This window comes from Anas acuta, chromosome 18 (assembly GCF_963932015.1).
Source record: "Anas acuta chromosome 18, bAnaAcu1.1, whole genome shotgun sequence".
Classification (NCBI taxonomy): Eukaryota; Metazoa; Chordata; class Aves; order Anseriformes; family Anatidae; genus Anas; species Anas acuta.
Window position 1 is genome coordinate 5,762,726 of NC_088996.1, and position 25,445 is coordinate 5,788,170.

Here is a 25,445-nt window from a genome sequence, read left to right on the forward strand (position 1 = left end):
TGTGCAGCGTTTGGCCGAGCCCTTCCCAAACCCTTCCCAGCTGGTTCCCCCAGCACCACAGCCCGGCTCTCCCGTCCCCGCAGAGCCGTGGGAAGGGGGGTACGTCCCACACCAGGTCGAATTGGCCCGCGGAAGGGCTCGGAGGGGACCCCGGAGGTCAGCCAGAAAGAAGAGAAATAAATCAGCCGCCCGGCGATTCGCACAAAATTCCCCCTTCCCGCAGAGCCACGGCTTCGCCACAGCTGCTCAGCAGAAAGCAGCAAGGCTCGAAATGCCTCAGCGGCCCCAAGAAGGACATTTCCTCTCTTGCTGAATTCCCTGAGGATGCCCACGGCCCCAGGAACCCACGTGGGGAATTGCTTCACCGACTTCTTCCTCGAGGTTTTGCTCTGAGACGGGCGAGCAGGGCAGCTGCTGCCTTCCACCCGGGGACAGCAAAGCCCTCCCAGCCCCTGGCATGTGGCTGCCCTCCTGCTCCTTGCACCACGTACAGGGAACGGGGACAGCTCTTCCCCCACACCCCCTGAAACCATCCCGCACGGGGAAAGAAGGGACTGAGGACAAAACCCCCAAAGGAGGCCGCTCTGTGCATGGCTCCGTGCACCCACCCAGCAGGGCACCGCAGGCGCTGCTTCGGCTCCTGCCACCGGAACGAGACGTCCCAGCGCAGACACAACAGCTTTCGTTTGTCTTCCATTATGGGCAATTTTGGGGATTATCAGTGAGTACCAGGGGAAAGGCAGCACGAGTGAGATCAGAGTTGCTGTAGGGCACAGCCTCAGAGGCGTTGGGGTTCCAGCTCCCATCTCAGTGCTCTTCTTTAACTGTGGGTTCCCACCCACATTACTTAGGTCCTTTTCAGCCTCCCAATTGCAATTTGATTAAATTTGATTAAAATTACCTACATTTCCATGCTCCAACCAACAAGCTGGGGTTTGGAGCAGCCTTCCTTAGCGGTGCGGCAATCCCCTGTGAGCTGAGTCATATCTGGAGGCACACAACCTTCCCCAAAGCTCCCCAAACCTCCCGTTTCTCTTCCATTTCTGTGCATCCCCGTCCGGCACGGACAGGCAGGGAGCTGCTATTCCCTGCCTGGCCAGGTAGATGGTGCTCAGCCAGCACGAAGTGCAAAACTGCTTTGGGAGACAGTTTTCTGGCCCTGCCTCAGGCCGTCATTCAGCATTGTTCCTGCTGACAGATGCAGGAGGTCCCGCTCCTGGCCCCAACCGCGCGAGGCTGACTCAGATCCTCGTCATTCCTCTCTTCCAGACTTTCCCCCGTCACTTGGGGATGGCAGGGGCCCTCTCGGTGGCAGATAAAACCGCAGCGAACGCCGCACCAAAACTCAGCGCCTCTCCATGCACCGCCTCCACCCTGACCCAACCTCCCTCATTTTCCGGATGCAAAAAGCCCTCCCGCTGCCACGCTGCCCCCATCTCCCCACAAAGCCCAAACCCCGAGCCCAGAGCAGCAGGGGACCGTTTGCCCATTTTTCAGGCTGCCCTGGCTCACCCCAAGCTCCTTGCCGGGTGCGGGACGCCCAGGATCGCTCCGGAGCCGCGCTGACACCACGGCAGCAGGAAGCTTCAGCCATTTCCTGCAGGCACCGCTTTGCCCTTCCAATATTTGCGCCTCTGCAAATCGTTTGGGGAAGCAAGCCTGGCAGCTGGGGCTGTGAGAGCAGAGGAGGGGCTCTCCTAGGGAAAATCCGTGCAACCCGTCCAGTCCCTGCTTCCCCAGAGCAGGCAATAAGAGAGAAAAACCCAACTTTGCGTGTCTAAAAATGAGACGGCCTCAGCTTGCTCCCTGTTCTAGCGACCACCCCACAAACCACTCAAGAGGCTGAGATGAGGCCAGAGCAATGATTCCTGCTCCCCCAGGGCTCTGCAGAGCAGTTTTGGGGCACAGGCGGACGCCTGCACTGCTCCCATCACCTCCCCGTGCTCCTTCCCCGGGTGACACACAGGGGCACCACCTTGCTGCCGGGGGACAAAGGCTCCCAGGGTCCACAGAGAGGCATCTGATTCACCGAGCTCATCCTTTGTGAGGCTTTTTCTGCCCAGGAAACGAAGCCAGGGAGCAGAGAGGAAATCCCAGAGCTCCTTCGGGGCCGGGCAGGAACCCTTCACCTCCCAACCTCGGGGCGCGCGCTCCCGAGCTGTAAGGAAACTTCTGTGTGCTACTCGAAGTAGGGCAGGGAGGACGGTGTCCCCGAGGGACGGCAGGAACTCAGATTTCGTCCCCGCTCCCCCATAAAACAATCCCTGGAGACAGCAGGGGCCAGGCAGGGCACTGGCACCACCACGGCCTCATCCCAGCCAGGTGCCCCCAGCCCATCATGGGCGTCCTCTCATCTCCTCCGAGGCCACAACAAGGGGCAGATGGGGGAGCTCAGGGGTGGCACGACCCCAGGGAAGGGCTCAGCAGCCAGTGAACTCAGCCTCCCGCTTCCCCCCCCCCCATTTATCAGCGCGTTGGGCTGCAGGAGGAAGTGAGTTCAGCCAGAGTTTGTCTAAACAATTCAGTTTTATCAGAAACGCTGCTCACATCTACTCCTTCTTTTCCCAGGACAAATCTGGACAACTCCAAGGTAATCTCCATTCTCCTTCCTATCTGCACAAGATGGAAACAGGGAGGACACGAGGCAGAGAGCATCCCAAACTCCCCGCCCGTGCCTGCTCCACCCCTCCCAGCGTCAGCAGCCTCCATCGCCCATAAACCAGGAGGCAGCATCCATCCATCCATCCGTCCATCCATGCATCCATCCATCCATCCCTTGCTCCCTCCCATTCACACGCATCCAGAGGTTACCTTCCCAATCCCTTTTTCCTCTCCAACCTACGTCCTTCTCCTGCTCTGGGTTTGCAGCCTTTTGGGTGCCCTCGGGTTCCCTTTCCAAGCTTCTCGCTGCAAGTTTGAGAGCTCACCATGCTCTCCATCCCTCTGCTGCTATCCCCAGTGAACCACGGGCCTCCAGAGCACAGGAGGACACCAGCCAGGGGCTCTGGGGACATGCAGGGTGCCCTCGCCCCCCAGCACCACACATCGCACCCACCGCCCTCCTCCCTTTGTGTGTGGCCGGCCACCATGGCTGGGCTGCACGACCCGTAAATGACTTCACTGCAGCCCCGAACTGCCCCTTGTCATCTAACCGCCCAAGAAAATCCAAGAGAGAAAGGCAAACAGATCACTAAACACATGGGTTTCTGGAGACCATCCGCTGATTTTCAAATTTAGGAAAAAGCAGACAGAAGGGCGGAGCAGCCTGGAGAGAGCTTGATGCAGAAACAGGCGGACATCCTCCCTCTCCCCCAGGCCAGCTGCAGGACCCCTCCTGGATGGAGCAAGCAGTCCATGCAAGGACCAAACCCCAGACCTCTTGCCACATCCACCAGCTCATTATCAGGACAGAAACTGGAAGGGGTGAAGGGCAGAGGGATTCACCCGAGGTGATGAGCAACTGAACACCAAGAGCAGCTCCTGGCCAGGCTCTCCTGCCTCCCAACCTTCAGTCATCTTCTCAGTGTTTTCCAGGCTCCCAGTCCCTGAATTTATTTCCGCTACAGATGGCCGTGAACCTCCAAAACACGTTGTGTGTGTGATGGAGCACAGCACCCTCCGTGCCGTAGCGGCAGGAGCTGCACAGCAGGCTGTAACTGGGGACTCATCCTGCACTCCCACGTACCAGCAGAAGGCTGCAGAGGACACCAGCACCTTGGTGCATTGGTTAAAAGCAGCACGGCCTCCTGGAGAGAGAACGGCACACAGGGTAAACACAAACTCCATCCAGAGCCAAAACGTGCAAGGGAAGCGAGCAGGCAGGGTCCCAGCCCAAGCTGGGTGGGCAGTACCCGCAGGCCCCTCCAGAGCTCCCCGTCACACATGAAATACACCCAGCTGCACTCGTGCTGGAGTTAAAAGGAGTAAAAAAAGCCCCACAATTTAAGAGAAGTGAGCTAATAACTGAGAAAGCTCCTTAAAGACCTTACGTATCGTTAACTTTTATCACTGCCCTCTGCTAGGCACCATTTGGGATTCCCATCTAACCTCCGTTGGCTGAGAGCTCCCCAAAGGGAGCTTTAACGTGGGAGGGGAGGAACGTGCGTCCTGCTCCACGCACAGCAAGGGAGGAGGGAAGGGCAGAAGGCAGAGCCACCATAAAACCTTAAAGTACCGTCGATAAGCATCAAAGCCAGTCTGATCCCCGAACCTAAGTGAATGACAGCCCACAGCAACCCGCTGGCAGACCAACCCGATCCAAGGGCAGCAGCTTTGCAGGGGGGCTGTGAAGCACTGCGGATAACCAGGACCAGCAGCTCGCACGGGTCTGTCCTGCTGCAGCATCCTCACCCACCTCTGTCTCTGGGAATAGCGGCCAAGGGGAAAATGTGCCTCGCCGAAATGGATGCGTCTCCAGCTGAACTGAGTGCCCGGGGTCTCTCTCTTTACACTCAGCAGAGAAAAAGCCTTTTGGAGACCCAGGTGGACACACAGGCGGTCAGCTCAAGCACAGACCTCTCCGCTGAGATGGGGAGAACGCCACACAGCACACACACACGGAGCCACTGGGAGCCTTTCCTGCACAGGTCTCTCTCGCTCACAAAGAGGCAAAAGGAGGCAGGTGCTCGGCTCCCACTAAATATTTCCGTGCCCCCTGTGAACACCAGCCAGAGGCCGTGCTGGAGGTGCCCCACGGAGCCCCTGCAGCTCCAGACCTCACAAGGGCCAGGGCTGCCAGGACCCCACAGCTCGCACACAGCCTGGATGCGCTCTCAGGGGCTGACAAGCTAGAACATAAATCCAAGGTTATGCTCATTTTTGCTAAAGCATCAACAATCTTTGGAGCTCAAGATGTTGAAAGATGCTTTTAGCCATTTATAATCCCCATTAAACAAATTGCCTGTGCTATGCAAGGACCGACCTGCTGCTTCTACCGAACAAACTGCAGGCAATAAAACCAAGGAGGAGCCAAGCGAGTGAGAACCCCATGGCAGCACAGCTGAGCTGGCACAGCAACCTTGCACAGTTTGTTAAAATTATGTGCTTTTCATAAATTCATAAACACGCCAACTTCTGCTGTTTGTAGAACACTTTGGAGCAGTCCCTTCCGTCGGGCTTTGTCTCTCCGAATGTCCTCTGCTGCCTTCATGCCAAGACAAGAAGAAACAATCAAGGATGGGAACGTTTGTGTGATCCTACAGCAATCCAGGTTGTTTCTGCTCTGAGACCCGTCCAGAAGACGGACAAAACAAAAGCCCCAAAATGAACTAAGCCGGAGGACAGCAGCCCTCTGCCCAAGCCCCCTGCACGAGCAGCTGGGAGGCGAGCAGAGGCAGCCACCCGCGCGGAGCCGCTGCTTCCATTTATAGCCACGCTCCCCTCGCCTCCACCGCGACGTCTTGGACAAGACAAGAGCGTCTGTGAGGCTGTTTGTTTGCTGGGGGAGCAAGGAACATGACTGGCCAGCTGTCAAGTTATCTGCTTTGGTCACAACAATGTTTGATCTTCCCCAAACAAGTTTATCTCCGACCCATCTCCACGCGGTTCCTCCGTCACGGTTTACGGTGCTGGCACCGTACCCAGCCTGTGGTGTCCTCCCAGCTGCTGGCCAACAGAAACATCTCAGGCAGGGACAGAGCTCTAGAAATAGTTCAGAAGAAAACTATTTCTTCGCGGCAGAAGGTTCATCACCATTGCCATCACTTCCCTCCCCCGGCCAAGACACAAAACGAGCGGCCGGGCCTTACTGCAAGAGATCAAAGCAAACCCTTTGTTTTTATCTCGGTCAAGATAACGGGTTTTATTTGCCTTATCAGCCTGCAGGATGATTAACCTAAATGTGAGAAAGCTTCAAGATGCCAGAGGAGCTCAAGGGTGGGGAGCATGTCCCGGAGCACAACTGCTGCAGGCTTCAGACGAGGCACAGAGCAGGCCCTCGCCCCGGCCTGCACGCGACGCCCGGCCATGGCTGCGGGCCCTGTGGCCACAGGCCGTGGTGCTCACCCACAGGCTTGGGTGCAGCTCAGGAAGGGCCCTGCAGCCCCACGAGGCTCCAAGGCCACCGTGAGGAGCCCCACGGGACCCCATGGGCCTGCAGGGCCAACGCTCCGGCCTGGTGCCCCTGGGGTACCGCCGGTCACCTTCTGCCTGCACCGGGAGGTTTTGACCTCTGCATGAACACGCTCAGCCTTACACGCTCCATGCAGGTTTCTGGGAGCAGTGATGTCAGTGCACAACCTCGTCCTCGATGCACAATCCCATCCCCAGGCCCAAACCAGACTTGGAGGAGCCCTGCCAGGTCACTGCATGGGGCCACGAGCACCCCGCGGCTCAGCACCCAGGGCTTCGTCCCGTTCCCCTCTCAGGCAGGGCAGGGCAGGGCAGGGGGAGCTGTCACATCTCCGATGGGAACCTCCTGCTTCCCATAATGAATCCGGCTGCTGAGATCGCTGCTTTGACTACAGGCCCTCGGGGACCTGCAGGGGGGCAGATGAACTCCCTGCTTGTATTTGTCTCCGAGGCACAGCCCGCATCTCCTGCAGGTCTTGCACGGTGCAGGAGGCAGCAACAGCAGCTCGGAGACTGCCCTGGCTCCCCCCTAGGTCACCCTGAAGGCGTCCAGAGGAAACACAGGGATGGGCACACAAATGCTCACACTCACCCCGATGACCACAGCTGGACACGACGGCAGCTCACGCATTGTTAGTTTGGGAGCAGTGCTCACGGTGGGTAAGGACGCGCAGCAGAGTGCCAGCAAATCCACATCCCCTGGCCTCTTTCCTGCCCCAAATACACCCCAAAACAAGCTGAGCTGTTCCCTGCACAGCCAAGGGCAAGAGAGCAGGGTGGGAAGGAGCAACCAGAAAGCTGCCAGCCCCCCGCTGCCCTCCCCGCACAGGCACACGGCCGTGCACGTGGCCTCGCGTGGCTGCCGGCGTCCCTGCGAGGGGACACGAGCATCTCCCACGCATCGGGCTCCTCGCACGCCCTCCTTCCAAGTGGCTGGCGCGGCAGGGCTCCGTTTTTCCAGATTATCTCATTTCTGGCGCCTGCCCCGAGCACGCGGATTTGGGACTCTCTGCATTTCTCATTCAGAGCCTCCCCATTTGGGATCTTGGGCTGGAGGCACTTTCCTGTTAAAAATAATAACAACAGAAAGAAAAAAAAAAAAAAAAAGGCTACCCGTAACGTAGCCCAAATGTGTCAGCTGGTTTTAAGGAAACGTTTCCCTACAGCTTTAATCTCTCCGTACAGTTGAATTGCTGTGCAGCTCAGGGAGCTGGAAATGATTACTCACTGTTTATGCACACAGGCCTGGCCTCTTTATTGTGGGCAGAGCCGTGCTCGTCGTCTCTGGATCTCTCCAAACCCCTTGCTCCAGCCCTGCTCTCATCCCTACAGAAGGGCACCAAAGGAAAGATGCCCAAGGCCCTGCTACGAGCTGGGGGCTCGAGGCTCGCTGCAGGGTCCCCAGTTTTTGGCTACGTCCTTCCCAAGGAGAGCTGCGCATAGCTAAGTCCTCTCCCTCTCTGCTCACTCTCACGGAGCCTCCAAGTGAAAAACAGCAAGTTCTGAAGACAAGGCTCGCCGTAGGGGTCCAGGGCTGGAAAAAAGAGTGGAAAAGTTGAGCTGCTTCGTTCTTCTGAAGTTGTCACGCTCTCTCTGCTGAAGAAGAGGCGCGGGGACCTCACTGCTATTTCAGGGACCCTGGCACACACGTGGCTGTCCCAAAGGGACCGGGGGGAAGTGGTGGGACAAGGCTCCAAAAAGCTGGAACCTCGGGCTCTTTGCAGCCAGTTTTACCCACGGACCACCACGGATCAGCAGAGCTGTGCTTTGTTCAGATTGATGGCTGGACAAACTCACTGCAGAGGACGGCCAGGCTCCTGTTTTGGGTGAAGGTTCCCGTTACCGCATTTACCTCGATTCACCAACCCAAGCTGCAGAGCCTGCCTGTGAGGAAGGATCCCAGGGGGAACCACCTCGGCCTTCCTGGCGTGCAGGAGCAGGGAGAGGGGCAAGGGGAGGCTCTGGCAGCAAAGCCACAGGCAGGGACAAAAAGGATCACATCAAATCAGGTCAAAGCAGCTTCCATTTCTCATCTGGGCTCACTTCTCATCTGTCACCAGCCTCAACCCCAACTACAAACAGGTGCAGATCTGCAGGCAGCACAGATAGAGGATAAAGCTGACATGAAAAACACGAACCTTGCTGGGCCCAGCGATGCCTTCCCCTCCCAACCACCACCAGTTTGTAAGACACAAAGAACAGCAAACGAGATCTCCTGGACGAGTAAACCACCGAAGCGATGCTTCACAAGCCCTCGAGTAACAACCCCAAACTTGCGAATCTTCCAACATGCCTCTGAAAACACGTTTCTAAGCCTGGCATTTACCCAACCTCTGGCACCCTGGCCAGGATTTCCAGGCCCCCTTCCCGAGGGACGGGCTGTGCCACTCAGCGCCCCGCTGGGGCACGCGGCAGCCAAACAGGGGGCCCCTCGCCTGGTGCCCCCCCCAAGGAGGGACACGGCTCTGGACAGCTCTGCAGCTCCACCCCGAGCACAGGCACGGCTCTGTGTGCCCGCCTGGGTAGGCTGGACAGAGCACACGTACCCGGACACAGAGTTACAGGGTATTTTTAGAGCTCTCACATCCTCAGCTCGGTGACGGGAGGCACCAGTGGAAGGGGAGCTTCATCCAGACAGCAAAAGCATCTCCACCACTGCGGTCTCAGCCCCCCACTTAACGAGGCTCAGCTCTGATTGAGCCTCTGGCAGCAGCAGGGGGAGATGGAGAGATGCCACCCCCTGCCCAGCATCACCCCCCGGGTGGGCTCCTGTGCTGACCGGGGGGGAGAAGCAGCCAGGGCCCTTCCTGCTCCTGCAGCTTGGCTTCTGGCTCTTCTTGGCTGGATTTAGACTGAAAGCCCCTTTTGTGGCAGTGCCAGGCCGTCCTGCTCTGTAAGGCAGACCCCAGACAGCTGGGATCTTTGGTTAAACTCATCCCCAGCAGCTGCCCTGGGTTTCTGGAGTCCTTTTTGATGCAAAGAGCCCTCCCTTTCCCCCCTGGGCAGCTGGGGCATTCAGCAGCTGAGATGGTTTCCTGCTCTTAAAGCGCCCAACTGCCTGCAGCCCTGAGCCTGGGGAGCTCCCCGCAGCCCAAACCCAGCAGGATGAGGCCAAGCACAGGGAAAAAAAACAGGTCCTGGGCATCATCCACACTGCTGCTGGGGACAGGGCGCCTGGCAGGGTGGCCCAGGCTGAGCCACCACTGAAGTCATGCTCAGACCTCAGCTGGAGCCCGAGGGTGCTCCGGTCCCTGACGTTATCAGGCTTTGGCTCCGGCGGCCAGGTTTCTGCCTGCAACCCTGAGCAACAAGATGAACAAAAACCATCCCAGAGACACCTCCAAAGCCACCTCCGAAAGGACACCTCAGTCCCCATCCCAACCATCACCAGTTTGCAAGACACAAAGAACAGCAAATGAGATCTCCTCCTGGACAAGTAAGCTGCTCTGGGCGCTGCGCAGGTGCTGGCTCTGTGGGCAGAGCTGGCCCGAGCACCCTTTTCTGCGAGCAGCGCGCTTTTGGCACTCTCTCCTTTTATTTCTCCGGGGCTCGATAGCATCTCTTATTCAAACTGACAGCTCTTTCAGCCCAAATAAAACCAAGCTAACAGCCATGTATTCAGACACGTGTGAGCCCAGAGCCGAGCCCAGCCCCGAAAACCATCGCCACCTGGGCTGGAGGAGCAGCACCCCGGGCTCAGCACCCTGTGCAGGCGTTGAACCCACAGCGAGGAGCGAGGGCAGCTGTGAACCTGCCTCCCACCCCCGTCCGCAGCTGTACTCACCCTCTTCTCTCTTTGGTGGGCTCTCGACCAGCACCGGCTGCGGTTTTGGCTCTGCCTGGGGCGGCTGCGGGGCTGGGGCCGGCTCCAACCCCTCCACCTGCCGCGCTGGCGGGGCCGGGAGCTCTGTGGCCTTGGCTACCTGGATTTCCACTCGCTTGGTGGCCACGTCGGGCAGGGCAGTGTTGGCCAGCTCGGCTCGGCGCTGGGGCATCTCGGGGATCTTTGAGGCCGGCGCCTCTGCCCTGCGGAGCCCGGGCTCCTGGGGCTTGCCGAGCGTGATCTCAGTCCTCCGCGGGGTGGGCTCCGGGGGTTTGTGCCCCAGCACATCTGCTCGTTTGAGGCCGAACCTCGACAAGGCCGAGGTGGAGTTCTCCACCTGCTTGGACGAGATGTCAATGGAGATTTCTGTTCTTCTGGACACCGGCTCGGGCAGTTTGGGTCCGGAGAGCTCCACTCTCCTCAGAGAGGACTTGGGGGATCGCTGGCCCGTGGGGTCTGCATGCCGGGCAGGAGGCTCCGAGTTCCTGGCACCGAGTTCCTGAAACTTCTGCGTGGAGCTGGACACCGTGGACCTGAGGAGGGGGTTCGGGGTCCGTCTCTGTGGGGTGGAGGAATTTGAAGACTGATCTACCTCCTCGACCTCAAAAGATCTTTTCAGAGCTGAAAGACATTAAGGGGAAGGCAGAATTTAGTTACCAGCCATCAGTGCACCTCAAGGGACACTTACAGGAACTGTCTGAGAGTCGTGGCCCTATTGCTGCCATGCGAGGATTCACCGCCCCACTGACTGCCTCCAGGGAGTGAGGGCCAGGCTTGGCCTCTTCAGAGAAGCTCCAGACCCAGAGACAAAGCTGGCACTTGGACCAGGAAATTCAACCCCAGAAGCATAACCCGGAGTGCCAGCCTCCCCTACACCGCCCCCCAGCCCACCCAGCCCCGCTCCCCACCACGGCACAGCCCCGGGCCCAGCGGCCCCGCTCTGAGCCCTTTCCTTTGCCTCTTGCGCCCAGAGGATGCGCAGATAAACACCGGCTTCCCGGTGACCCCTGCCAGCAAAATCCTCGTCCGGAACGTGCAAACAATCTCCGAAGAGCCCTGAACCCAAATAACGCAGCTACAAAAACAAAGGTGGTAGCCCCAGGAGCACACATCCTTAAAAACAACCCCAGAGACCGTCGGAGCCAAAGGCTGCAGTGCTTCACAAACAATAGCACGAGACCCCCAGTGCAGGAAGGGGCAAACCGGGAGGTGTGAGGGACATCCAAAATCTAAACAGCATCACCCCTGTTTTGACCAACGGGGAAATTAAGAGGCAGAGAGAGAGAGAGAGAGAGAGACAGAGATGCAACACCAGTGAGCGGTGAGATTTAAGAGCCGATTTCCCACCTCACACGTCCAGAGGCAGCACAGCCCCACTTTCAGTACCAGGCAGGCTCTGACACCGCTCCCACCACCACCCGAGCCACGCGCTGCCCTGATGTGGATGCCCAGGTTGGCAGCAGGCGGCACAGACACCCGCCGTTAAAAGAAAAAGAAATCGCCTTTAAAATCCACCCTGAGATCCCCCGGGATGCCAGGGATGGGGGGAGAGCCTCGCATGTGGCTTTCCCTCACCCCTTGCCACCTGGCCACCCCTGGTCCCCCCTTGTCCTGCAGCACCCTGGAGGTGTCTGTGCGCCGCGGAGCAGCCCCGGGCTGGGCCATGGGAGGCGGCTGCCGGCTGCGAGCAGGGGCAGGGAAGCGTCCACGTGGCAGCCGCTCGGCTCCGCTCCGCCAGCAGATCGCAATCGCAGCTGCTGACACGCACGGCTTTGGGCTGTTCTCCTTTTAGGGGGAATACCCAAAGAACTGGGAAATACGAACGCCAGGCTTTAAAATCCATGCTGGCTGGGGGCAGGAGCCTGCTCGGGATGCTCGGTGTGAGTGACCCCGCAAACGCGGCTCCTGGGAGCCCTCCATGCCCAGCAGCAAGCACAAAGGGACATACGGACATGGGCAAACATCTCCGTCCCCCCTCTGCAGCCCAAAATCCCACATGGGAAATGCTGGAAAGCAACAGCGTGCATGGGACGGGCTCCTGCCCCACGTGCAGAGAGGCTGCCCAAGCCTGGAAACCCTGCGGTGCCGTTTGGGTACGGCATCCGAGCTGCTCGTTTGTGCCCCCCAGTAATAAACAGTAATGACAGGAGGGGCCCTGGGGGGGGGGGAAATAGCAGTGACAAACCCTGCACCTCAAAATATCCAGGGGCAGAGGGCAGGAGGCAAAGCAGAGGATGGGGAATTGTCCTGCCCCACGGAGAGGGGCCATTCCCCACGGCACAGCCAGAGCCACGCGGGGGCTGCCACCTGCGGAGCCACCGCACCTGCAGGGAGGAAACGGGGAAGCTGGCAAGGAAACTTGCATTTTCCTCCATTTTATCTGCTCTGTTTCCTGAATCCCCGAAAAGGCTGCATGGCAGGCCCGGCAGAGCTGCATCTGACCCTGTTACCAGCACCCAAGAACAAGCGACCAATTCACAGCAGCCCCAGCCTGGGAGCTGCTCTGATGGGTCCAAAGCTCTCCAAAACCGAGCGGGAGTGCACACATCACCACTCCCACTCCCCATCACGTCCCCTACTCACATTTCAGCCCCCTGCCCCAAACCCCAGGTTTCAAACACCGCAGAGAAGCCCAGGCTGCACTTTGCATGGAGCCAAGGGAGCAGCGGGGACGTCCCGAGAGCAGCCCCTCCTGTCCCCAGGCAGAGCCACGCGGGGAAGGGGACACGGGCAGAGGACACGGCCACGAGCTGCCAGCTCCCTGATGGATGGGATCAGGGTTTTGTCCACATCAGGCTTTTGGAACCTGCTCGCCACTCCTCCTGCCAGCCAACTCGGTCACGTTTTATTCCCCTCAACAAAGCATCCTGACAGCCTGGTGACAGACGTGTCTGGAGGAGCTGACGCCTGAAGCAAATACTCTCAAGGAACCTGATAGCAAAGGAAATGCTGGCGAGTTTCTCCCCTTTGTGAACGTCCCTCTGGAAATGTCTCTGCACCCAGCGGCTCGGGGATTTCCTCCTGAGCTGGCAGCGAGTTTTGGGTACGAAGAGCCCCGCTGACCTCCGGGGTTTGTGGTGTGAGCCTCCCATCATCCCAGCTCCCTTCAGCCCCCGTGGGATTTGCCAGCGCCGAAAGAAACGAGGGCAGCAGCGACCTGGTGGTGAGGAACACAGTGGCACTGCAGGGACCACTGCCTGCAGCCCTTCCTGCTGACCCCAAGCCTCTCCAAGCGCCCTAAGCCCGGGGCAAACCCGCACCCGCAGCACGGCCCCTGGAGCGCTGCCACCCCCTGTCCTTATCTCAGGGCTGGCCTGGGTACAACACCCACAAATGGCTTTTCTCCAGGTCTTTCTGGGCAAAATAAATGAGGAAAAGGTCAAAGCCCAGACACAAAGGGGGTTCCCAAAGTCTGAGGAAGAGCTGCAAAGCCGTGATTAGGGGCACAAAGGACTGGACCCAGCCAAAGATCGCTGCCCATGCCCATGCTGCGCCCACGAGCAGCAGCGAGGGGGTCTCCAGTGGGGTCCTCAGGGATGTCACCTCCGGTGACACTGGTCCCCAGCACGGCCGGAGCTGCCCTGTACAGCATCACCGCACTCCTGATCCTCGAGCAGAAAAGAGAAAGAGCTTGGGAAGCAAAACAACGGCCAAAAAAATTAAAAAAAAAAAAAAAAAAAGGAGAAAAGCTTAAAAATAGCCTGTCCTGTCCAGAGCCAAGAAAGGAAAGCAAACAGCCTCTGCTCCGCAGGACCCTCCCCCGGCTTCCTGCGGGGAAGCTGGCGTATTAATTAAAACAACAGGAGCCCGAGGCCCTGCTGGCAGCCATGGGCAGTGCCCGGGGTCCCTGCAGGCTCCAGGGCCACCTCCCTGATGGCCCAGGCCGAGCAGGGAGCGGGATGGCCCCACTGCGGGGTTATATCCCCGCTGTGACGTTTTCCTGGGGCTGTTTGGTGTTAGCAGGGCTTCCCTGCCCCGGCAGCAGCATCCCTCCCGCTGGGGGTGGTGGCGGAGCGTCGCCCTTCCTCCTCTGCCCTTCCTCCTCTTCCTCTCGAGGTGCCTGTGCCGCGGGGCGTGAGCGCCAAGCGGGGTTGTCATCTACACGCCTTTCCTTTTAACCGATTCCGACCCAATTTGGGCAGCCACTGCCTCAATCCGTGCTGCGGGAAGGCAGCGGCCCCCATCCCATAGCACAACAAGCTGGAAATCCCCTAAAGCCAGATTCCCAAGCGCTCCCTTTTGGTGCCAACCCAACCCGGGCAGCACCACCCTTGGCCCCTCGTGCCTGTGCTGCGGATCTCTTGCTCGGCCCCTTCCCAAAGCCCTGCAGGCAGGGACAGCCGGGCAGCCCCCGCATTAATCCTGGCACGTGGGGCTGTGCGTGGCAGCACCTGCTGCCTGCTGCCTGCACACAACTGCGGCTCCTGCCAGCCCCTGGCCTCGACCCCCCGGCTTGGCAGCCCGGCTGGAGCAAATGCCAGCGCGCGCGGGGGCCGTCGCTGCTCTGGGAAGTAATTTTATCCTCCAAAAATGTTTTGACACATGGAAGAAAGCAAATCTGCACTTCAAGTTTCACGATTTCCTTCTGCTGCCGACGCTTTCCCCCCTGCTTCAAGCCCCGGTCTGGAAACGCCGCTTCCCCCCTGCGCCCCTCCTGGCACGGCCACGTCCCGTCCCAGTGCCTCCATCCCCTCCGCCCTGCTTCTGCCACCCAGGGGGCTTGAGCCAAGTGGCTGCAATGCCCGTGGGCTGCTCCCCGCCAGCCGAGTGCTGGGGACAAGACACACACGCCTTCATCCCGGGCTCGAGCACTGCCAGAGAAGCAGCAAAATGCTCGTGCCCCCGGCTGCTGCGTGCTGGGGATGCTCGCACGGTGCGGCTGCTGCGCCCTCATGGTTGTGTAAAGGTCAGGCCCCAGTGGGTCCTAGTGGTGGTTAAAGCTGCTCTTTGGGGGATCCTGCAAACTGGGAAGAGGGGGCAGAGGTCTGGTTCAGATCCCAGAAGCACGTACGACAACAGCCAAGTTTCCAGAGAAGCCACAGCCAAGCAGTGCTGGGGGCTGGGGGTCGCATCTCGTCGCTCCCCTCTGAACTGGGGGTCGCATCTCATTGCTCCCCTCCCTGCAGTCCAGTCCCCCACCACGTCCCAAGCCCTGGGATGGAGGCAAAGGCACCCTGGGGACACGGAGGGCTCGGAGGCTCCTGCCCCAAGGCCCCAAGCATCCCTGTGGGTGCTGGGAACCGGGGGCGCCGCGGCTCGCCCTGCCCCGGGCAGCACGTGGGAAGGGGCTGTCAGCGCAGCAACATCTGCTCCTTCTTTCTTTCCTTTTCCTTTTCAACACAACACCCCAAGTAACAGCCGAGGGGATGCTTTACACAAGGAAACCTCTATGCCCAGAGCTCCGGAGGAGACCAAAATAAACAGCGAGGGACGCTGGCTCCTCCCGGACCTGCGCTAGCTGCTTTGCAACTCGAGCCCCGGGCTGTGCCGCGGTGCTGAGCTGCTTCCCATTAAACATCCTCTGCCCCTCGCGTGGTTTCTGTAACCCAGGGGTTACGTTTGCTTGCTTGCTTAAGCACTGAAAGCTTTCCTTGCGCTTTCAGACACATAAGAGCCTTATGGGAACGGGGCAGCCAGTCGCCCCGGTGTTTCACACGATACAATGGGCTCGTTTCAGAGCGCTGACTTTCTCTAAACTGCTACCAGATGGCGACCTCCTGTTCCCGGGGAGGAAAAAGGGGGAGGCAGCGGCCGCAGGTGTCCTCTTTCAGCAGCCCCCCCCGGACCCCATGCCAGTAACTGTTCCTGGCTGTTTGTGGCCATCCGAGCTGCCCGGAGCCCCGTCCCCCGGCAGCAGGAAGCTCCCTGACTCGACTGGCCCCGCCGGCACCCTCCCTGTGTCACCGTGGGGACACCCGGGTTTGGTTTTTAGCGGTGCTTACCCAAAATCACTGCCCGGGGTGCTGACAGGGAGCTGCTGATGGATAGCTGCCAGCATCCACAGCATCCAGGACGCCTTTAGGAGCGAGACGCCTTGGCTATGGGAACAACACGATGCTCTTCACCTACCTGCAGGCCACGTGTATGCTGTGCTCCAGCTCTAAAGCTCCTGCAGCAGGGCACGCGCCCACCCATCCCCGCAGCAGGGGGGTCCCGGCGGTGCCAGGACCCAAGAGCCCCCAAATCCACCTGTATGAGAGCTGCTGCTGTGAATGGTTTGTGCAAACACAAAAACCCTTCCTTGGACTCCAAAACCAGGGTCAACGAGAAGCTCCCACACGTTTCGTGGCCTGACACGGGGCGACATCAGTGGCGCCACGCTGTCACCGTGCAGCGCTTCGTGAGCTGTGCAAAGTGTAACATGAACTGAATTACGGTGGAAATCTGGGGATAAATGCAAGCTCGGAGCTCTGCCGTTCAGCGAGGCCATCCGAGCAGCATTTCACTCTGGCGCAGCAAATTACACAGACAGCCTCTGGGAGCAGTGCAGCAGACCCAGCCATTTGTCAGCACGCAAGAGCAAAGTTGGAACTAAGAATAGAAAAAAAAAAAATAATCCACACTCAGATTAAGTCAAAATCCCAGATTTCCAGTCCCTATAAGGGAGCTCTAGAGAGGTTTTAGCTGCGATTCTCCATTGCACGTTGTTTCATATCACCACTAACCCTCAGCAAAACGCTTCCAGATCACAGCAGCTATTTGACTTCCCTTATGAAACGAATATTTGGGCTTCGCACACACAACCCCGCGCCGTGCAGGGCACCCAGCCCCACAGATCGTGTTACTGGCTCTCCGCACAGCTTTTGCCTCCGCTCTGCACTCCACTTTCAGGAGGGGAGAGGGAAGAGGGAAATAAATCCTCCCTGCCTCCCAGGGGACTGCAGCTTTGGTTTGACCCACCGGGGTTTCTCAAATGCTTTGCAATTATTGCCCAGAGGGCTGAACTGTGATGCAGATGGTCCTGCAGCCCCACACCACCGCCAGTTTCGGCGCTGGCTTGCAGGGCACCGGTGCTGCAAAGGGTTACAGCCGGCCTGAGAGAGCCCAAAGCACTGAGTGGCGTCAGAGGCGCTGCCAGATGCGGCCGGGGCTGAGTCACATCCCCAGGCACACAGAGGGGACATCAGGAGTGACTCGGGTGGGCGACGAGCCCCGGGGACGGGGCGCAGGGTGATTAAGCTGATTCAATCATTCGGGTGATTACATCTCAGCTCCATAATGTGCTCCGGCGGGCGGAGTTGCAACACAGCTGGTTAAAATGCTACAGAAATGGATAAATCAGCACAAGGGGTTATAGGAGGGGGGCACTTCCACCGGCAGTAACTCCAGACACAGCTCCCTGCCCGCTGACCCCAAGGAACCAAACCCCAAGAGCAGGTACCCTCGAAATACCGATCCGAGGGAGCTTCACCCCAATGAGAGCTGAGAACTCCCCGGTGCTGGTGCTGCTGACACCGAGAGCACCCCTGGGTGCCTGTCAGCTGCAGGGCCACCCGAGGAGCAGCAGCACCTCGTGGAGATGTCCCCAGGCCAGCGTGACCTTAACTCGGGTGCCAACGCTGGGGCCTCTGGGCTGGGGGACGCAAGGGACGGGCGGCACTGCCACCAGCCCTGCCACCAGCCGAGTGTCCCCAGGAGCCCTGAGGGCTGAGCGCCGTCCAGCAGCCTCGCAGAAGCAATCACAGTAAAAGCCTGAGTCACGGCGTCGGGAGCTGAGAGCCCTCCTTCATCAGGGGGCAGCTTTTTGGGACAAGCCAAGGACAAGGCGGCACAACGCCACCGCCCCAGGGCTGCTCCCCACCGCTGCCCTTTGGGGCAGGGAGGGCTCAGCGGCACAGCGGGTGGGTGCCGTGCCCCCATGAGCAAAAATAGGGGTGCCATTACCAAAGGGCACCCTATAAATGTGGAACAAGAGGTGGCCAGGACACAACCCCAGCCCCGTGCCAACGGGCATGATGATGCAACCCGGCCTTGCCCCATAAAGGGGCCCCTGATGGATGCTGCCCCCACCAAAAAGACACGTCCCCATCAGCAAGCAACCTAAGACCCATCTGCTCCCTTTGCAGGCTTCAAAGGAGCTGAACCAGGGCTCAGCATCACTGCTGCCTCCCCGGCCCGGCTCTGATGGCCAGGAGGTGCCCTGCAGGGGCTGCAGCACAAGGAGGGAGGAAGGGGAAGGGGAAGAGCCTGTGTAATGGCACTGCAGAACGACAGCGCCTTAAATATCAAATATCAGAGCTAGAAACGTGAATATCTGGGGTGATTATGGGCTCTGAAGCCTCCATTATTGCCTTTGGATTTCTGACAAGTCCCAGCGCAGGCTCTCGTGGCTGCTGTCTGGGGTCTGGCTCCTGGGAAAAGGGGCTGAGCGAGGAAGGGCTGCAAAGCAGAAATGGAACCAGCTGCAGGCAGCGGGGCCGCAGGGCACCCGGAGGTGTCAGGACACTTGCTCAGCAGCAGGTTTGCTGGCATTTGTTAGCCAAGAGACTGGCTAGCACGTCCCCTCAGGCACAACGGCGCGACCCTGAGAGCTCCAGGAGCGCTTCCCCTCACTGCTGCCATAAACAAGAGGCACCAAGGAGCAGGGCGGCATGACTACAGTTTGGGTGATAGCTCAGGGAAAGATGCTACCAAGACCCCAGAGAGCGGTGAGCACTCAGCAGACGTGCTCCAAAGCTTGACTTCCCTCCAGGCACCAGCTGTGCCGTGCAGCCAAAGCACTCAGCCTGGCCCTGGCGCACAGACCCGTCCACTCTCTGTCCCTTCCCTGCAGCCCCTTTGCCAGGTTCCTTTCTAATTACTGCGGCACCGTGCTCGCTGGGCCCAAGAGGGATCTCAGACGGGCACCAGAGCTCGCCCTCCCCGCTGACACAGCTCCTGCCAAGGACGCTCTGCTCCACGCTGCGGTGCTTTGCCCGTCCCCGAGGGCACGCGGCCCAGCCCTCGTTGCATAAGATGGCCATAAACAACAACCTCTGGCCGATCCTACATCCTAGCCGGGGCCAGAGGCTATCCCCAGAGCCCCGCTCACGTGGATGGAGAGATCCACGTCCTGTTCTTCCCGTTCCCACTCCCTCACAGCCTCTCTATTCCCAAGAAACCAAATATACACGGGGAAAAAAAAAAAAAAAGAAAACAAGCCACAACTGCAGGTCTCCGCTGCTGTATCCAGGCAGATGCAGTTTTTCCACTTGGCACGTGAAAGGCCAGTTCCTCCGGAGGAGACGTGGCTCCCGCCTTCCCAGCGGCACCTTCCCCAGGTCCTGCCTCTCCCCACAAGGGCAGATTTGGCAGAAAGCTCCCCACCAGCCCGTCCTTTTGTCTCGGGCTCAGAAGTGTCTGTGAAGCTCATCTCTGGACCTGCTGGAGGCGGTGGCTGTCTTGGAGCAGGACACAACTGATCAGCCAGCTGGGAGAGCGCTGCCAGCCCTTCCCGCACCATCCTGGTGGGAAGGAACATCGGATGCCCCGGCTGCAGGATGAATTTTTTGGGGGGGATGGCCCAGGAAACCCAACAACTGGAGTCCAGGAGCTTTGCCTCACTCTCCGGGCTGCGATGATCCTCGATGTAATCTCCAAGATCTTTTTGCATTTCCTTTTCCAGGCATTGAGCCTCCGCACACCCAGGGCCGTGAGTCACGCAGCCCGGCCCCCTGAGCTGAGCCTACAAAACCCCTGCCGGAGGGACAGAGGAGCCTGGATCTAGGGAGGCACTTAGGGAAAGGCGAGACAGCCCCGCTGTCAATACAGGGCCTTTCCCCGTATTGAATTCGAGGCACACCACCCACATAACACCGCCACCATCCCTCCGCGGGCTGCTGCTAAGATTAGCACGGGGCTGAGCCCTCCACGGGCAGCAGCTGCCGCTGGGCGCAGCAGGGACACCAGCCCCGAGCCAGCACGTGTAGCCCCGGGCACCCCCATCTCTGCTCAGGACAGTCCTGAGGACGAGCCCGTGAGATTCACAGGCATAGAAAAGGTGATTTCTGCAAGCCACCTGGCCGCCTCTTTTCGTCTTGAATGACCCCAAAAAACACAACATCACTTAGCCCAACTCATTGAGACAGAGCCTGTGGCTGAAATCCTACAACTAGCGCTCACCGAGCAGCGCGAGAGGGACCTACCCGAGGGGAAGGTGCCGACAGGGGAGAAAGAAAAACAGAAGTGATGATGAGAAACCCTTCCAGCAGCACCGAGGGGTGCTGGCGGGCTGGGAGCCCCGTTCCCTCAGCCCCACAGCGCCAAGGTTTGGGCACCAGCGAGCCCATCACTTGCCGGCAGCCGGGGGTTCGGCTTCTTAACGTTGTCCCAGATTTCCCAAGAGTTGGGCCAGGGGAATGAGTAAGGCAGGGAAAGCTCCCCAGGGGCTCAGCCGCTGTGGATGAAGGCTGGCTGGAGGTTTCTGCCGGAGCAGAGCTGCAAGCCCAGGCTCTGGCTTCTGACCCCGCCACAATGCCCTGTGATTTCTGCAGTGACAGCCCCGCTCGGCACCGCTCACATCTCCTGGGATCTTTGTGCCTCAGCATCAGCGAGGGGCCTGGCGCTAACCCACAGCACTGGCAGAGCGCTCGGCGTCACCGCTGCCAGTGCCACCAGCACCTTCCAGCACGCCAGAGCCTCGGCTGCAGCCGCGCTCCCAAGGGAGCAGCTCGTCTCTGCTCCCCCTTTCAGCAGGCCACGCGCTGCTTTTAACTCGGTGGCAGCGAGCAGGAGGCCTGCACCATGGAGTTATCTCCCTGCATCACCACCAGCAACCACCAGCCGCGAGGGGAGCACCCTCCTCTCTCCAGTCCCACGCCGAGGGCCTGCAGCTGAACGCCGAGGACACCGACACTGCAGCAGGGCTCACCCTGAGCAGGATCAGGATGGTTTGGGCTTCACACGATGCTCACGCTGCCCCTCGTCCCACCACCCAGCTTGACCCCCCTGCGGCAGGTTCCTGCAGCCCCAGCAGAGGCGAGCTTGGGAAGTCCTGGCACAACCACGGCTGAGCCAGCGGCGCTGCCGAAGACCTGCCAGAATCTATAAAGCTCTAACTCACATCCTGCAAAGCTTGGCAAACCGCAGACCTGACGCTGCTCTCCCCCAGCTGAAGGGGGGAAGCCCTTGCCAGAGGAATGAGCGGGGTTAGGGCTCCCCTGAGGTGCTGCTGGCTCGGCACAAGGTGGGCGCGCTGCTGGTGCCTGGATGTGGCCATCCCCACCGCAGCGCCAGGCACAAAGCCTGCTAAACTATGAGTTTTTGGTACTCTTTCCTTCTCCAAAAAGGCCCCTGCATCCCCCACAGAGCTGGGGGTGATGGCAGTCATGGATGCTGCCCCTACTGCCCTACAGGCCAGAAATTAATTGCTCTGTACTTGGGATGCTGCTGAGCAGCCCAGAGAGCGAACTGAACTGTGAATCAGTCCCCGGATCCCTGCTCAAGGGCAAGGGCAGGCCTTTTTTTGGCTGCAGCTGCACAGAGCTTTCCTCAGCCTCTCCCTGCCACGAGGCACCGTGCAGCACAGAGTGGCACCGCGCACGGCTCAGCCTCACCAAGGAACACGCCTGGCTCAGAGCAAGCAGCCCCAGGGCTCCCCGCAGAGCCTTTACCGTACCCGAGCTGGGAATTACTCCTTCCTCGGGGATTTAAACACAACAGGGGCAGGCAGGAGACCTGATATACACAGCTATAACCACAGCTACAACCACATCAGCAGCACGGAGCCCTGCGTGGGGACGCTCCTCAGCCCCCAAAGAGGGGTCACGACCATCCCCATGAGCCCCGGGGCAACAACCCCACGGACATTTGGGCTGCTCCCTGTCCCCGTTCCCCTTGGCCCCGGCCTTCCTACAGGATGTGGCTTCCCTCGGCCTCCCGCTAACCCTCCGCCCCCACCCCGGCGCTGCAGCAGAGCCGGGGGCGGCACAAAGGGGTGGCAGACGGGGCTGCGTTTTAGGACGAGGGCACCCCAGAGCCCCGGAGCAGCCCGCTGACACCCCAGCCCTGCCACCCATTTCCTGCCCAACCTGGAAGAGGAACCGCGGGGTTTTCGGCTTCCTCGTCTGCCCAGCAGGAAAAACAACACTTCGCTCCTCCGCGGAAGGCAAGAAGGAGCGAGGCAGGAGGCGGTGAAGCTGCCTCAGCCTATGGCAACACACACAGCCCCTGGACAAGCTTTCATCGCGGCCCCCCGATCCCTACGACTTCTTTTTTGTTTTTTTTTTTCTTTTCTAAAAGCCGCTGCACGGAGCTCGCCTTGGGTCGCTGCCAGGACGCGGGAGTGCATGCGTGCAGGGACGCTGCTGCTTTTCCACAACTCCGCTCTGGAAGATGAGCTCCCCCCAAACCACCCCCTCGATGCCTGCTCCAGGCAAATCCCCCTCTCTCCTCTCGCCTGCCTCTCCCCGGCTGGCAGCAGCACCCTCTCCACAAACCCATTTTCTCGTCCCTTCCCCGAAAACCCAGGCCAAGAGCCGCAGCCGCCCGGGTTGCCGGCATCATCCCCTGCAGCTCGCCGGGGACTGCAAGGAGATACCCCAGCGGGGAGCGGTGCAGCGCTAGCAGGCAGCTGGAGCCGTGCCACAGGACAAACCCAAAGCTTTCTGCCGCAGGCAGCTCCCGCTACGGCCGTTGTTGTAGCTCAGACTCGGTACCCACAGCACAGCTTGCATCCAAAATTCAGGGAACCGACAGAAGGGCCAGCGCCGGGGGATCCACAAACTTTTCACTGCGTCACGCACGCGTCCTCGGCTGAAAACCCACCAAAAGCAAAGGGGGAAAGGCAGGAAAGCGAAGTGTCCCGCAGGACCTGCGTTAGCAGCCGGCAGCGGGGCGCAGTGCTGCTCCAGACAAAGCCACGGAGCCGAGGCAGAGCCGAGCACGAGCCCGTCCCCGTTCCCCCTTCCCTGCCCTGCCGAGCCCCACGGCTGGACCCACACAGCTGGACACGCACAGCTGGAAATGCACAGCTGGAATCATACAGCTGGCAGCTCCGGGGGGCTGCAGGGGGTGGGATGGGGACAGGAAGGGCTGTGGGACCCCAATAGGGCTGTGGGACCCCGATAGAGCTGTGGGACCCCGATAGAGCTGTAGGGTCCCGGAGATGGCTGGGGGGTCCCTGGGTAGGGCTGTGGGACCCCAATAGGACTGTAGGGTCCTGGGGAGGGCTGTGGGATCCTGGTAGGGTTGTGGGACCCCCATAGGGCTGTAGGATCCCGGGGACAGCTGTGGGGCTCCAGTAGGGCTGTGGGGTCCCGGGTAGGGCTGTAAGACCCCAATAGAACTGCAGGGTCCCAGAAGGGCTGTGGAACCCCGGGAGGGCTGTGGGGTCCGGGGAAAAACTAAAGGCTCCCTGTAGGGCTGCGGAGTCCCGGCCAAAACTGGCAAGTCTCGGAGGTCCCCCCCCGACCACGACCAGTCCAAACCCCTACAAAAACCCCGCTGACCCCCAACTTTTCCCCGTTCCACCCCCTCTAACCCCCCTTCTTCCCCTATAACCCCCCCCCCCCCCATTCCTTTACCTTCAAAGTCGGAGATGATGCCCTCGAGCTGGGCGTTGACGGCCGGGTCTCCCATCCCTGCCCGCTGCCTCCCGCGGCCGAATGAATGGCGGAGACCGAGCGGCAGCCGCCGCCTCCCCCTTCCCCGACCCCCCCCTGCCCACCCCCAGCCCCGGGCCCGCTGCCACGGCCCGGCCCGGCCCGGCCCGGCCCGCCCCACACCGCCCACTGGCTGCTCGCACAGCCCGTCAGCACGGCCCGCCCCAAAACAGGGGGGGGTCTACGAAGGGGGGGGTCCCATAGAGAATGGGGCTGGGGGAGACGGGTTTGGGGGGCTTAGGGGGCTGGGGAAGTGGGGCGGGGGTCTTGGGGTTGCCCCACACGCACGCAGCCCCCGTGGGGAGGGGGGCGTGGGGGTGCTGGTGGGGTGGGTGAAGGGGGGGGTTTGGCTGCTGGAGGTGACTTCGGGGGTCCTGAGAAGGGCTCTGGAGGGCCCTTTGCTGGCCCTAAACTGGGCTTCAGAGGTCCCTTTGCTGGCCCGAAGCAGGGCTCCTCCTGAGGTCCTTTCACTGGCCATAAACAGGAGTCCAGAGGTCCCTTTGCTGGCCCTAAACAGGCCTCTGGAGGTCCCTTTGCTGGCCCTGAACAGGACACTGCTAGAGGACCCTTCACTGGCCCTCAGCAGGGCTCCTCCCAGGATCCCTTCACTGGCCCTAAACAGGACTCCAGATACCCCCCTTTGCTGGCCCTAAACAGGGCTCCTCCCGAGGTCCCTTCACTGGCCGTAAAGGGGAGTCCAGAGGTCTCTTCACTGGCCCTAAGCAGGACTCCAGATGCCCCTTTTCTGACCCTAAGCAGGGCTCCTCTCGCGGTCCCTCCCAGCCCGCAGTGGCTGCCACCAGCGGTGTCACCCTCACCAAGCCACCCCCACAAGCGATGCCAGCTGCTGGGTCACACCAGGGACGCTCTCAAGCACCCCCTAAGTCCTTCTCAATCCCACAGCCCTGCAGCTCCCCCAGTCCTGCTCTTTGTTCTCAAACCCGAAGCAGGTACCCGGCACTACAGACCCCAGGCTGCATCCGCAGCTCTGGAAAATCACCACCAACACAACCGTGGAGGCTGGGAGCCTGCCCCGAGCCCAACAGCACCAAAAGCGTCTCCCTCTGCCCCAAAACACCAAGGCACATCGCAGTTCCAGGCACCAACACGAGCCCCTTCCATGCACATCAGCCCGCTTGCCACGTCTCACCCTCTCTGGGTTTCTGCATCTCTGCTCCTCATCGGATGTTTCTCCCCTCCCACGTCGATTCACATTTTGCCCTCTTGACCCTCTCTTTTTATCCTCCCCACCCCACGCTTTTGTAACCTCATTTAAAAGCGATGATACCCCTGAAAATGCGTCCAGACACATCAACAGGAAAAGCACAATTAATGGGCTTGGATTTTACTCCACCTGGGGCAAACCATAAAGAAACGCTATGCAAAGCAGTGGTACTGCTACCGTACACCACTGCCGAAAGTGCCTGCTTCATCACATGTGTCATACTCTTAATTTTACAGCCCTCCCACCTCCAAAGAAGTCTGCAGACACCACAGGCTCTCCAATAGTGTATGTGAACCAGAAAATGAAACCAACAGTGCCAATTTCCCAGACTCAAGAAATTCCATGTCAAAAATAATAATAATAATAGGAGGATAGAAGGCCAGGTTTTACATAGTGGTAATAGCTTGAGGTTTTAATACACGGAAAGGCATTATTTTAAAACATGAGAACTCTTCAACCAGCCTTGAGAATGCACCTTTAAAGTAGAGGTATGGTATTCTAAGGCAGAGGCAGTGGTTTTCTTCTGCTTTCGCAAAGAAAAGTGCTCAGCTCTTTCATTTCTTGCATACTTGGTGATGGCAGGAACCACCATACCACAACAGTGCAGCGAGGAGCACACTTTGCACCTCCGTGCAGTTGCAGATACGGAAACGTAAACACAGCCCTGCTCGATACGCTGTCCATAAAGACACCGGTGCAAATCTCCCTGACAGTCCCACTGCCTGGACCCCTCACCTGCTCCGGATTT

General features: G+C 59.8%; 1 protein-coding gene across 9 annotated transcripts in view; it reads right to left on the reverse strand.

Annotated features, from left to right (window-relative positions):
- Positions 1-25,445, reverse strand: part of SEPTIN9 (septin 9) — a 118,848-nt gene that overhangs the window by 33,108 nt on the left and 60,295 nt on the right. For 5 of the 9 annotated variants that reach the window (XM_068654973.1, XM_068654977.1, XM_068654976.1 and 2 more), the window contains one exon: positions 9,854-10,513. In XM_068654973.1, the coding sequence (XP_068511074.1) occupies positions 9,854-10,513 (660 nt within the window). Of the gene's footprint in view, positions 1-9,853; positions 10,514-11,467; positions 11,751-19,039; positions 19,350-23,394; positions 23,561-24,622; positions 24,657-25,445 lie in introns of those variants that run through there. The other 4 variants (XM_068654978.1, XM_068654975.1, XM_068654971.1 and 1 more) reach the window with 4 other exon arrangements.